The following is a 14,803-nucleotide window of genomic DNA, read 5'->3' as shown; positions in this document are numbered from 1 at the left end:
CTGCAGTCGGGCATCAAAATGTTTGTCCAATTCATCACATTGGGAAATTAGCTGACTTTCTGAGGTAAACGTTACAGGGAGAGTGGACATCATTAGCAATCAGCTAATCCCAATGGAATCAATGGAGTTGAGAGGGGCCTATGGGATCCTTGGCATCGAAATAAGTATTACTTCAACAACAAGAACCTTGAGCAATAATTCATAGGCAGGGAGACAAAAGGGGAAGCCAAGTTTGCAACATATTGTGAAAGCCAGCTTAGCAGCTAACCAGATGGACAGCATGCTCTGACCATTTTATCAGCAGAACAACCATTGGAGAGATCCCATGCATTCAAGTAGGGGAACGACCGAGAGGGTGAAATGTGTCCACCCGGTCCTTGTTCAGGCTCCCATAGTCTCTTTCAACAGCTGCTGTAACGTACGAAGCGAGCCCATGAGTCTGGTGCGTGAAGCTGACCAACAGCCTGTCCCAATTCGCTTCATTTTCTTCCCCGTTGGCCTACCTAACCCCTCAATGTTTGCAGGTCCAGAGGGTCTGGATAGGTAAAAGCAGCGTACTGGCTTAGCTTACACCATATGGCGTCCACCTTACAGATCTGCAAGCATCGAAGGGTTGGGACCATGAGGAAAGTGTAGTGAGGCAGGCTCACCAAAACACCTACAGTTCCAGCAAACAGACCAAACAAAGAGTCAATCTGGGAACAATTGGGAGACAAACAACAGGAAATCACCTGGCCCTTCCCTTGAGAACTCCACCTGAATCACAGCACAGTGGCCAAACAGTGGGCTAAAACAGACATCTTCAAGAGGACATTTGACAGGAAACAACAGAACAAAATCAATAGGGCCTGAAGAAGGCCAGAGCGGGTGACCGGGGGCACACACCATCAACTAACAGGGGAAGAGAGTACCCGCCTGCTGCCAAATTGGAGGAACACTCAAGGCTCTTCCTTTCCAAACAAGATAGTTGCCAGAATAATTATTTTTAAAAGTACAATGACAGTGAAAGCCTGCGACAACAACAGGTCTGAATGTAGCAGTGTAGTGGACAACAAAAAGAGAGCAAGGGACATTCTGGCATTTTGGACAAAAAGGAAATGCTGTATCTTAAATATATCACAATTAACTAGGGTCAGGAGTTATTCCATGTGCTGACTATCTTAAATATATCACAATTAACTAGGGTCAGGAGTTATTCCTGACCCTGCGCGATCTACACATTATGGTACAGTTGTTATAGAACAAGATCGAAAAATGCACCACAATAGTATTTTATACCCCATATTTTCATTTTAATGGAATGTCATGTTTACTCGCCATCTCACATATTTTGGCAACTACAAGAGCATTAGTTTTATTCTTGATGAATATACATTATGTCTGTGTCATATTTTTTCTGTGATGGTATAATGGCCATGATGTAATCACATACACTGAGCTCTTTCCATGACAGACTGACCATGTGAATCCAGGTGAAAGCTATGATCACTTATTGATGTAACTTGTTAAATCCACTTCAATCAGTGTAGATGAAGGGGAAGAGCAAACCTTTTAAGGATCCGACCCTTTTTTTAAATTTTCGCCTAAAATGACATACCCGAATCTAACTGCCTGTAGCTCATGGGCCTGAAGCAAAGATATACATATTCTTGATACCATTTGAAAGGAAACACTTTGAAGTTTGTGGAAATGTGAAATTAATGTAGGAGAATATAACACATTAGATTTTGTAAAAGATAATACAAAGAATCTTTTATATTTTTTACCATCATCTTTGAAATGCAAGAGAAAGGCCATAATGCATTATTCCAGCCCAGGCGCAATTTAGATTTTGGCCACTAGATGTGAAGTTTTAGACTGATCCAATGATCCATTGCATATCTGTTCAAAATGTTCTATCAAGACTGCCCAAATGTGCCTAATTGGTTAATTAATACATTTTCAAGTTCATAATTGTGCACTCGCCTCAAACAATAGCATGGTATTCTTTCACTGTAATAGCTACTGTAAATTGGACAGTGCAGTTAGATTAACAAGAATTTAAGCTTTCTGCCCATATCAGATATGTCTATGTCCTGGGAAATTATTTTGTTACTTACAACCTCATGCGAATAACATTAGCCTACGTTAGCTCAACTGTCCCGCGGGGTGGACAACGATCCCATAGAGGTTAAAGAAAGATTTTTAACCCTTGAGACAATTGAGACATGGATTGTGTATGTATGCCATTCAGAGGGTGAATGGGCAAGACAAAATATTTAAGTACCTTTGAATGGTTTATGGTAGCTGGTGCCTGGCACACCAGTTTGTGTCAGGAACTGCAACGCTACTGGGTTTTTCACGGTCAACAGTTTCCCGTGTGTATCAAGAATGGTACACCACCCAAAGGACATCCAGACAACTTGACGCAACTGTGGGAAGCATTGGAGTCAACATGGGTCAGCATCCCTGTAGATTATTAGGAAGGTGTTCCTAATGTTTGGTGTACTCAGTGTATTTTTCCTGTACATAGGCCTTTGCTATTCAAGAGTGGTGGTCAGTCCACATGCACTGTCCTTTAGAAAACATATGTCTTACAGTTGTTCTATTTCCACCCTCCCCGAGGACCAATTGTCATCTCCAGAAGGCCTCGAAAGACGCATTTTATGAACCTGTTAATCCCTGATTCTGTCTAGAGGGTTACAACAAATAATTAAGATGAAGCCAACCAGACCATAGATTTGTCATACCGCATAAAAAATCTATGATGTTGATGTGGCCCAGTCCTAACTGACCTAAGAATAACCCCAGCCACTATTTTGAATGATTGCTAATGTTGCCCAAACAAAAATTAGATGCAAATTACACAGAAATAAAAATAATCCCACCCCATTGCATCCTATATGCGTGCAAAGAATACCAAATCTGTGGTCTGGCTTAGAGACACTGTTGTAAAAGAGACGGCTGGACCAGGGATTCGCCTAGAACAACTCAGGTTAAGCTGGACCTGTCCTGAAGGGACCAATCAGATTAGGGTGAGAGACACCTGCTTCTTCATGTCCCACTGGTCTGGTCTGCTGTGAAATGTTTGTTCCTCTGTACCACTAAAGAGCATGTTTCACCCTCCTTTCATAGTTTTAGAACAGTCTTTTTTCATTACATTTTAGTCATTTATCAGACACTCTTATCCAGAGCGACTTACAGTTAGTGAATTAATCTTAAAATAGCTAGTTGGGACAACCACGTATCTCAGTAATAAGTAAGTACATGGGTGATAACTGTGATTTTTAGATCAGAGCAGCTCTGCAGCCCCGAGTCCACATCAAGGCTGCAGAGGCCCTTGAAGAGTGACTCACACTTGCTCAAATGTCATCGTATCAGCTTTCACATCACATTTAACACAGCCAAAACAAAAATGGCAGTAGTATCATTTCTAGCAAACAACACTCCATTTTAGATACTTTTTTGGGGGAAAGGGCAGAGGAATATGAAGGTGCAGCATTGTATTTTACTGTCAAAATCACAGGGTCACTCCAGTGACCAAACCAGGACGAAATGTCCAAATTGGACACGGAGGGACTACTTTTCAATGAGGGCCATAAATTGAGGGTAGCCTAACCGTGTCGTCACACCCTCTAGGAACAGCTCTCTCTATTTATAATGTAAGTCAAAGGCTTATTGGAGACACTCGCTGAAACTGGAGAGCAGACATGGACTAGCATCAAAAATCTGAATTGGCAGGATCAATAAGAAATGGGTGTTGTTGAGTTCAGAGGAAAGTGCATGATAACATGTGCAGTGTACTTTGTAAACAAATTAATATTTCATATATTTAAGCATTTCACTGTATTGTGACAATAAAACTTGAACTATCAACACTGTGACATTAATAAACTGTTGTATCATATATCATTTTCACAAACACTTCAAAATGTTGATGCACGTGTTGTGGATCCATATGTTGAGTGGCCCAAATGTTTATAAATTAATTTTCTCTTTGATACTTATCAATACATTTTGGAGACTTCCAAAGATCGCTGATCGTGGACTACAAGAAATGGAGGGCCGAGCACGCCCCCATCACATCGACGGAGCTGTAGTGAAGCTGTTCGAGAGCTTCAAGTTCCTCGGTGTCCACATCACTAAGGAATTATCATGGTCCACACACACCAACACAGTCGTGAAGAAGGCATGACAACGCCTCTTCCCCCTCAGGAGGCTGAAAAGATTTGGCATGGGTCCTCAGATCCTCAAAAAGTTCTACAGCTGCACCATTGAGAGCATTTTGACTGGCTGCATCACTGCCTGGTATGGCAACGGATCAACATCTGATCACAAGGCACTACAGAGGGTAGTGTGTACATTCCAGTACATCACTGGGGCCGAGCGTCCTGCCATCCAGGACCTCTATACCAGACAGTGTCAGAAGAAGCACCTAAAAATGGTCAAAGACTCCAGCCCCTAAAGTCATAGACTGTTCTCTCTGCTACAGCACTGCAACCTGTGCGGATGCACAATGTCTGGAACCAACGGGACACTGAACAGGTTCTACCCCCAAGTCATAAGAATGCTAAATAGATAATTAAATAGTTAACCAAATATCTACCCGGACTATCTGCATTGACCCTTTTTGCACTAACTCTTTGACTCATTACATACACTGATGCTACCGTTTATTATCCTGTTGCCTAGTCACTTTATCCCTACATACTGTATATGCACATATCTACTTCAACTACCTCATAGACCTGCACATCGACATGGCACTGGTGCCCTGTTTATATAGCCAAGTAATTGTTACTCATTGTGTATTTGTTCTTCGTGTTATTATTATTCTATTATTTCTGTTATTTTCTCTTTACATTGTTGGGAAAGGCCCGTATGAAGGGCATTTCACTGTTAGTCTACACCTGTTGTGTAGAGCATGTGACAAATAACATTGCATTTGATTAGAAGTAGTGTCACCATTTCCATGCATCCATTTAAAACATGTATTTGCTGCCATCTAGTGAAATAAAGATGTAATATCAAATCAAAGTTTATTGGTCGTGTACAGTTTACAGTAGCAGATGTTATAGCGGGTGCAGCGAAATGCTTATGTTAATTGCTCCTAACAATGCAGTAAAATGTCAAACAATTAAAATGTAAGGGGAAAAAATACAAATAAGACAAGAAATTGAGAATGGCGGGACAAGTCTGATTACAGTTTTTTTAATCGCTTTGGTACTATTTTCACAAGTGTGTGGTAACATTTTGCAACTCTTAGTACAAAACTCAAAACAGATCATCAAAAAGGCATTTAAAAAAAACTTGAAGCACATTTTCAATTGACTAAGTACAACACACAAAATCACACAGTAACTTTTTCACCAAACCTTTTTATTTATTTTATTTCACCTTTATTTAACCAGGTAGGCTAGTTGAGAACAAGTTCTCATTTGCAACTGCGACCTGGCCAAGATAAAGCAAAGCAGTTCGACACATACAACAACACAGAGTTACACATGGAATAAACAAACATACAGTCAATAATACAGTAGAAACGTCTATATACAGTATGTGCAAATGAGGTAGGATAAGGGAGGTAAGGCAATAAATAGGCCATGGTGGCGAAGTAATTACACTATAGCAATTAAACACTGGAATGGTAGATGTGCAGAAGATGAAGAAGAAAGTAGAGATACCGGGGTGCAAAGAAGCAAGATAAATAAATAAATACAGTATGGGGATGAGGTAGTTGGATGGGCTATTTATAGATGGGCTATGTACAGGTGCAGTGATCAGTGAGCTGCTATGACAGCTGGTGTTTAAAGCTAGTGAGGGAGGTAAATCTCCAGCTTCAGTGATTTTTGCAGTTCGTTCCAGTCATTGGCAGCAGAGAACTGGAAGGTAAGACAGCCAAAGTAAGAATTGGCTTTGGGGGTGACCAGTGAGATATACCTGCTGGAGCCCATGCTACGGGTGGGTGCTGTTATGGTGACCAGTTAGCTGAGATAAGGCGGGGCTTTACCTAGACTTGTAGATGACCTGGAGCCAGTGGGTTTGGCTTCAAGTATGAAGCGAGGGCAAGCCAACGAGAGCATACAGGTCGCAGTGGTGGGTAGTATATGGGGCTTTGGTGACAAAACGGATGGCACTGTGATAGACTGCATCCAATTTGTTGAGTAGAGTGTTGGAGGCTATTTTGGAAATGACATCGCCGAAGTCGAGGATCGGTAGGATAGTCAGTTTTTACGAGGGTAAGTTTGGCAGCATGAGTGAAGGATGCTTTGTTGCGAAATAGGAAGCCGATTCTAGATTTAATTTTCGGATTGGAGATGCTTTATGTGAGTCTGGAAGGAGAGTTTACAGTCTAACCAGACACCTAGGTTTTTGCAGTTGTCCACATATTCTAAGTCAGAACTGTCCAGAGTAGTAATGCTGGACGGGCGGGCAGGTGCGCGCAGCGATCGGTTGATTGCATGCATTTAGTTTTACTTGCATTTAAGAGCAGTTGGAGGCCACGGAAGGAGAGTTGTATGGCATTGAAGCTCGTCTGGAGGTTAGTTAACACAGTGTCCAAAGAAGGGCAGAATGGTGTCGTCTGCGTAGAGGTGGATCAGAGAATCACCAGCAGCAAGAGTGACATCATTGATGTTTATAGGCAAGAGAGTTGGCTCAAGAATTGAACCCTGTGGCACCCCCATAGAGACTGCCAGACAACAGGCCCTCCGATTTGACACACTGAACTCTATCAGAGAAGTAGTTGGTGCACCAGGCGAGGCAATCATTTGAGAAACCAAGGCTGTTGAGTCTGTCAATAAGAATGTGGTGATTGACAGAGTCGAAAGCCTTGGCCAGGTCGATGAATACGGCTGCACAGTAATGTCTCTTATCGATGGCGGTTATGATATCGTTTAGGACCTTGAGCGTGGCTGAGGTACACCCATGACCAGCTCTGAAACCAGATTGCATAGCGGAGAAGGTACGGTGGGATTGGAAATGGTTGGTAATCTGTTTGTTAACTTGGCATTCGAAGACCTTAGATAGGCAGGGTAGGATAGATATAGGTCTATAGCAGTTTGGGTCTAGAGTGTCACCCCCTTTGAAGATGGGGATGACCGCGGCAGCTTTCCAATCTTTGGGAATCTCAGACGATACGGAAGAAAGGTTGAACAGGCTAGTAATAGGGGTTGCAACAATTTTGGCAGATCATTTTAGAAAGAGAGGGTCCAGATTGTCTAGCCCAGCTGATTTGTACGGGTCCAGATTTTGCAGGTCTTTCAGAACATCATCTATCTGGATTTGGGTGAAGGAGAAATGGGGAGGCTTGGGCGAGTTGCTGTGGGGGGTGTAGGGCTGTTGATCGGTGTAGGGGTAGCCAGGTGGAAAGCATGGCCAGCCGTAGAAAAATGCTTTATGAAATTCTCAATTATAGTGGATTTATCGGTGGTGACAGTGTTTCCTAGCCTCAGTGCAGTGGGCAGCTGGGAGGAGGTGATCTTATTCTCCATGGACTTTAGTGTCCCAGAACTTTTTTGAGTTTGTGCTACAGGATGCAAATTTCTGCTTGAAAAAGCTAGCCGTAGCTTTCCTAACTGCCTGTGTATATTGGTTCCCAACTTCTCTGAAGAGTTGCATATCACAGGGCTATTCGATGCTAATGCAGAGCACCACAGGATGTTCTGTCAAAGGCAGTCAGGTCTGGAGAGAACCAAGGGCTATATCTGTTCCTGGTTCTACATTTTTTGAATGGGGCATGCTTATTTAAGATGGTGAGGAAGGCACTTTTAAAGAATAACCAGGCATCCTCTACTGATGGGATGAGGTCATTATCCTTCCAGGATACCCGGGCCAGGTCGATTAGAAAGGCCTGCTCACAGAAGTGTTTTAAGGAGCGTTTGACAGTGATGAGGGGTGGTCGTTTGTCCGCAGACCCATTATGGATGCAGGCAATGAGGCAGTGATCACTGAGATCTTGGTTGAAAACAGCAGAGGTGTATTTGGAGGGCAAGTTAGTTAGGATGATATCTATGAGGGTGCCCGTGTTTACGGATTTGGGGTTGTACCTGGTGGGATAATTTGAAAATAACCTAATCAGTGTTTCATCTATAATTATCTTTCATATAAAGTAATTGCCTTTCACAAAGCAATGCTAACAATAATTGTCATATTATTCTCTTCTCATTTGTTTGAAAATGTTTGACCATCACTTAACCCAACAGCGCTTAATGGTTAATCACTTAACCATTTGGTAATCCTATAGATTTCAAGCTGGTTTGTCTGCTATATATGGATTTAGAGAACTACAGAAATAAAATGTGTGTTTGTAAAGTATTGTAATGCGTGTGTACTGGCGCAGAGAAGTCAGGCGCAGGAGAGCAAAGACTGTGTTACAACGGTACAGTTTAATAATAAAAATCACCGTGAACAAAAACAATAAATAAATACAATGGGACGAAACCCTTCGCACGCCAGACATAACGTGCACAAACTCTTACAATCAACAATACCGGGCAAGGACATGTGGGGAACAGAGGGTTAAATACACAACATGTAATTTGAGACAAAACAAATGGAAAATGAAAGGTGGATCGGCTAGAAGACCGGTGACGTCGCCCGAACAAGGAGAGGGACCGACTTTCGAGGAAGTCGTGACAAGTATAAACATCTAAATTATATGTATGATACGTGATAACTAATGTATATTGACTTTGAGGGTCCTCTATAAGAATTTCCTCAATTTGGTGTCAACGTCCTCTATAAGAATTTCCTCAATTTGGTGTCAACGAACAGGATCAGTGATTCCACATGTGGAGCATCTCAGTGAAGGTCTGAGAGGGGAGACACCGGTGCTGCATTCCCTAGTGGGAAAGCGTAAAGGGAATTTCCCTTCTGACCAAAAAAGGTGACGTGGACCAGACTTCTACTGAGATCGGTCCTGGGGGAAGATACCCGATATGTGAAACTCTGAGGGACATGTCTTCTGAATTTCAGTAAGTCAATTTAAATTCATTTGTATTAAAAAAATTACTAATAATGAAATCGAGGCGATTAATGAATAAAATGGTACCCATAGCCTTATAGAGAGAAGACTATTCACTAGTGGTTAAGGGCGCTGTACTGCAGCGCCAGCTGTGCCATCAGAGTCCCTGGGTTCGCGCCCAGGCTCTGTCGTAACCGGCCGCGACCGGGAGGTCCGTGGGGCGACGCACAATTGGCCTAACGTCGTCCGGGTTAGGGAGGGCTTGGTCGGTAGGGATGTCCTTGTCTCATCGCGCACCAGCGACTCCTGTGGCGGGCCGGGCGCAGTGCGCGCTAACCAAGGTTGCCAGGTGCACGGTGTACCCTCCGACACATTGGTGCGGTTGGCTTCCGGGTTGGATGCGAGCTGTGTACGGCTGGTTTGGTTGTGTATCGGAGGACGCATGACTTTCAACCTTCGTCTCTCCAGAGCCCGTACGGGAGTTGGAGCGATGAGACAAGATAGTAGCTACTACAACAATTGGATACCACGAAATTGGGGAGAAAAAGGGGTAAAATTTAAAAAATTAAAAGACTTCACTAGTTTAATGACAAAACTATAGCGAAGGCTTAACGGTACCATGGAAAGTCCCACTAACAGCTCTCTGTAGGCATTTAAAGGAAATGTCTGTGTGGTCTGCAGCCACTACAACATCACATGAGGTACACTACTGGTCAAAAGTTTTAGAACACCTAGTCATTCAAGGGTTTTTCTTTTCTTTCTACATTGTATAATAATAAACTATGAAATAACACATATGGGATCATGTAGTAACAAAAATGTGTTAAACAAATCCAAATATATTTTATATTTGAGATTCTTCAAATAGCCACCCTTTGCCTTGATGACAGCTTTGGACACTCTTGGCATTCTCTCAACCAGCTTCATGAGGTAGTCACCTGGAATGCATTTCAATTAACAGGTGTGCCTTCTTAAAAGATAATTTAACACATTTGAGCCAATCAGTTGTGTTTGTCAGAAGAGAACTGGAGAAATGTAAGAGACAAAAAGAGAAGAGAGAATGTAGAAATACAAAATGCAAATGAAGGAGTGCAAGCAGCAGGAAGAACGTCAGTAAAAAAGTAGCCGAGATGAAGAAGATGAAACAAGCAGCAGTGATGACAGCAATGAGGGCAAAAAACAGAAAATATACGAGAAAGAAAACCTCCCCGGGAATGTATCTGTTAATACGCTACTCCATCCCCAATGGTGGTGGTAGCATGTTGGAAATGGATAGACCGTGGGATGTTAATTTCATCAAGGCAATAGCGGGTGATGTCACTGACCCAGCAAAAGATGCTGTAAAGTTTGAAGAAGAGGTAAAAACAATCATCTCCATGTACAACCCCTCCACCAGAGAAATTGAAGAAATACTCTGCTGTTGTTTAAAATTTAAATGGAAGGACTATAAACATGTGGGATCGCAATGTATTAGTGGCTAATCGTGGTGACCAGCTGGATGCAGTGTTCACCGCTATAAAGGCTGCTTTCCCTAAACATACAGACTGGCAAAACCATATCCTCTACCTGTAGATAATGTAGTTAATGTTATAGATCAGCTCCCACAGAACTGGAAAACTCAGCTCCCACCAGTTTAATATCCAAATTTAAATCGTAATAGTACTAATTTCAATCCATTTATTATCCAAATTTCAGTAATTTGTGTTACAGCTTAATATGTCACATCTCACAATCACACAACTTTCACATCCACATTCACTTAGTACTATTCCCAAACACACTCGGTAATCTCCTCATTACCCCATGTGCCTCTTCAACAATTCTCTTGTCGTTACTTGCTATACATATGAATACCACCGGTATTCAAAAATACACAATCTGTCAAATGTTTCAGAACACCTACTCATTCAAGGGTTTTACTTTATTTTTACTACTGTTGACTGCTTTTCCTTCACTCTGTGGTCCGACTCATCCCAAACAATTTCAATTTGGTTGAGGTCAGGGAATTGTGGAGGTCAGGTCATCTAACGCAGCACTCCATCCATCTCCTTCTTTGTAAAATAGCCCTTACATATCCTGGAGGTGAGTTGGGTCATTGTCCTGTTGAAAAACAAATGATAGTCACACTAAGCCCAAATCAGACGGGATAGCTTATCCTGAAGCATTTATTTGGGCTGCAATTTCTGAGGCTGGTAACTCTAATGAACTTGTCCTCTGCAGCAGAGGTAACTCTGGGTCTTCCTTTCCTCTGGCGGTCCTCATGAGAGCCAGTTTCATCATAGCGCTTCATGGTTTTTGCGACTGCACTTGAAGAAACTTTCAAAGTTCTTGAAATTTTCCGAATTGACTGATCTTCGTGTCTTAAAGTAATGATTCACTGTCGTTTTTCTTTTCTTATTTGAGCTGTTCTTGCCATAATATGGACTTGGTCTTTTACCAAATAGGGCTATCTTCTGTATATCACACCCCCCCCCCCACCTTGTCACAGAGGTTCTCTAGTGCTTCACTCTCTCTCTCTCTCTTATGTTCATGTTGTTTTTGCTGGTAGCTTTCTATCTTTTATCTTTGATCACACCTTTTGATTACACATTTGATAGATATGGAAATGATAGATTTTCTGTAAATTGTTGTGTATTGCCTAATGTGAAAACTGTAACTTACAGTACTGCAGCATATTACTTTCAGCACTTCTAAGGGCGATTTGAAATGCGTATCTTGCATTGTTTGCTATTTGGATTAACTGGTGGTTAAAATGACACAATTTAAAAGATATCATTATGTTGTGTTTTGAATGTTTTGATGTTTGATGTTTTGTTTTGACCATTAAACCAATGGTCTCATTACATTTCACTGTGACCAGTTCAGTTTAGTACTAAGAGTTGTGAAAGTGTACCACTCTGCAAACCGTTTATTCACAGTTTAGCTGATGAACGCACAACTCCGTTCTCGCAAGACAAGTTCGCAATACTCATCTCAGCCTCAATATACGGAGTTGAGCTTTCCTCAGCTAACACAGCTTCAAACTTCGTTCGCCGTGTAGGAACTAAAGTGGAGCTATCTCCGGAACTAAAAGTGTTCCATTTTTGTTCCCTGATTGGTTACAATTAATAACCGGACCAAACAGTTTAGCAGCCACGCATTACGTTTTTAGTTATGTTTAGTAGCTAGCTAGCTTAGTTCTTAACAACTCACTGAAATAGCACACTTCGTTTGTAAGAGGCACGACTGATATTTCTTCCGATAAGAAGAACATTTATATTTAGGCTAGAAACTTGAGGCTGATTTAGCAGAGCCGGAAAAATGGATCTAGCTAGCTAACGTTAGCTAGCTGTCAAAATGATCATTGAGTGAAGATTATTGAAGATTATTAATGGACAGATCATACCTCATCAATTTGTGGATAAAATATACATATGTTATATTCTGATATTCAGGAAGGAAGCTATTTAGTACAGCATATAGAAACAAAATATGCCAGTAGCTAGCTAACGTAGTGAATGACTTAACGTACATATTCACTATATCATATTCATGTATAGCTATGCAGTCTTTAAATGTCACATGCTAACAACAGGTGTATTTCACAGGTCTTCTACCATAGAGAAATCCTGATTGCCAAGCCATGATTCAGGTAGAGGCAGGAGTCTACATCGGGGCAGCATCTGACCTGAAAGATGCCCAGGACCTGACCAATGCTGGCATCACCCACATACTCACAGTGGACTCGGAGCAGCCAGCTTCACCTGATGGGCCATTTAGGATGAAGTATGTCTATTCCCTGGACGAGTCCTCCACAGACCTACTCAGCCACCTTGATGACTGCATACGCTTCATATGTGATGCTTGCGAGGCATCAAAATCTGTCCTTGTGCATTGGTGCGTGAGGCCTATCAAATCCTGAGTTATTTAATGCATATCATGATAGCCTCACATGCATTTGACATGCAACGCTGTGTTTGTGTTTTAGCCATGTAGGGCAAAGTCGGAGTGCGGCGGTGGTGACTGCTTACTTGATGAAATGTCATAAAATGAACTTCGGCGATGCCTATGCCAAACTCCAGCAACTTAAACCTGATGTAAAGTAAGCAAAAAAATATTTGATTTTATTATAACATTCAACTGCAGGGTCTGAATTGTTCATGTTTATTAAGGACACTTTGTTATTTAAAGGAAGTACTGTTATCTTTGTCAACTATGTCCATTGTAAAATGTATTTAATTCATGTTTAGGATGAATGAGGGGTTTGTGGACCAGTTAGCACTATATGAGTCATTGGGTTGTGAAGTAGATGTCACCAGCCCCCAGTACAAGCAGTACAGACTCCAGAAACTCACAGAGAAATACCCAGGTATGTCCTGCTGTTTTCCTCACCTCTTCATCCTTTCTGTTATTTACATTTAGCAGATGCCATTTTTCACCTAGTCGGCTCAGGTAATCAAACCAGCACCTATTTGGTTACTGCCCAACATTCTTAACTGCTAGGCTACTAACCTGCCACCTTTTTTTTCTTTCTTCCAGTTTCAGGACCGCTGTAGTATATTTCACTGTACCAGGGGACATTACTCTGTTTAACCTAATTGAAACATTCATCCATATGAATTGAATTGCTGCCAGCTCTGTTTTGTAGAGATCCTCTTAAGACCGTTGTTTATCCTTGACGCAGAGCTTCAGAATGTCCCAAAGGAGTTGTTTGCAGTGGACCCTTACCTAAGCACCTGTTCTGAGGTGGTATACAGGTGTAAAAAATGTCGGTAAGGGAACTGAATGAGTGAATAAATGAAGAATACACACACCCTACGGTTTCAGATGCTGAACAGAGACTGAAGTGAGAGTGAAAAATAAAGGCTGTCAGCAAGCAACACAAATGTTCTTCATGTTCACCCTCTGTTGTTACCCCCTTTTGTCTTCCCCTTTAGACGGACACTGTTCCGCGCTTCCAGTATCCTCAGTCACACTATTGGCAATGGACCGACTGCTTTTGCCTATAAGAAGATGAGTAACCTACCGAGTGGGGACCAGACCCAATGTACCTCCTACTTCACTGAGCCTGTCCAGTGGATGGAACAGGCCTTGTTAGGGGTGATGGATGGACAGGTAAAAATGACAATTCGCTTTCAGATGGAATAGTCGTACTTAGTTAATGCTGGCATAGAATACTCAGACATTTTTCTTCAGTTTAAGTCAGTTTTAGTCACATTGTTCAGTGTAAAATGAGAATGCATATTTATCTTGGCACAATATAACAGACTTACTGAAGCGGCTTTACTATATTTAGCAGATCAATTAATAAACAGAATTCAAACTGAATGATAGGTTTGTGGGTATGAAAACCTACAAACGAGACTCCTCAATGACCACATTTGAGAATAATTAACTTAGCATTTACTTGTTATATTCAGTGTCTTCTAAATATATATATTTTTCAACTTGTATTTTTTAAATTTTTTATAGATCTTGTGCCCAAAGTGTAGCTCCAAGTTGGGCTCATTCAGCTGGTGTGGGGAGCAGTGTTCCTGTGGTCGATGGGTGACTCCAGCCTTCCAGATGCATAAAAACAGAGTGGATGAAATCAAACACATCAGTATAGCCACACTCAAATCATGAAAATGTAAAAATGATTCATATCTGTAATAAATTTCTCAGAATAGCTGTCTCCATCTTTCCCTGTCTGCCATTGATGGTTCATAGATATTTTAGGTTATGTAGACTATTTCTCCTACTTGCATATTAATTGAATGAGTAGCCCGAGGGCAATTCCAAAGTAACTGACACTGAAACTCAGATTTGTCACTTTAAAATGTATGTCAAACAAAAACCAATGATTGCAAAGTTTTAAAAAATCATAGAACTCTATGCACG

At 41.6% G+C, this 14,803-nt stretch overlaps 1 protein-coding gene across 3 annotated transcripts; it reads left to right on the top strand.

Moving 5' to 3' along the window:
• Positions 1–8,584: 8,584 nt before the first annotated feature.
• dusp12 (dual specificity phosphatase 12) lies at positions 8,585–14,597 on the top strand. 3 transcript variants are annotated; one of them, XM_024391873.2, is made up of 7 exons: positions 8,585–8,954; positions 12,532–12,820; positions 12,912–13,025; positions 13,174–13,292; positions 13,608–13,695; positions 13,861–14,038; positions 14,396–14,597. In XM_024391873.2, the coding sequence occupies exons 2-7, from the start codon at positions 12,567–12,569 to the stop codon at positions 14,546–14,548; spliced, it is 906 nt and encodes a 301-aa protein (XP_024247641.1). In that variant the 5' UTR covers positions 8,585–8,954; positions 12,532–12,566; the 3' UTR covers positions 14,549–14,597. The 3 variants fall into 3 exon arrangements, with proteins under 3 accessions (XP_024247641.1, XP_024247640.1, XP_024247642.1); XM_024391872.2 differs by lacking the exon at positions 8,585–8,954 and adding an exon at positions 12,033–12,163; XM_024391874.2 differs by lacking the exon at positions 8,585–8,954 and adding an exon at positions 12,038–12,156.
• The last annotated feature ends 206 nt before the right edge of the window (positions 14,598–14,803 follow it).

Source organism: Oncorhynchus tshawytscha, linkage group LG28 (assembly GCF_018296145.1).
Source record: "Oncorhynchus tshawytscha isolate Ot180627B linkage group LG28, Otsh_v2.0, whole genome shotgun sequence".
Classification (NCBI taxonomy): Eukaryota; Metazoa; Chordata; class Actinopteri; order Salmoniformes; family Salmonidae; genus Oncorhynchus; species Oncorhynchus tshawytscha.
This window is presented reverse-complemented; position numbering and strand designations above follow the sequence as displayed.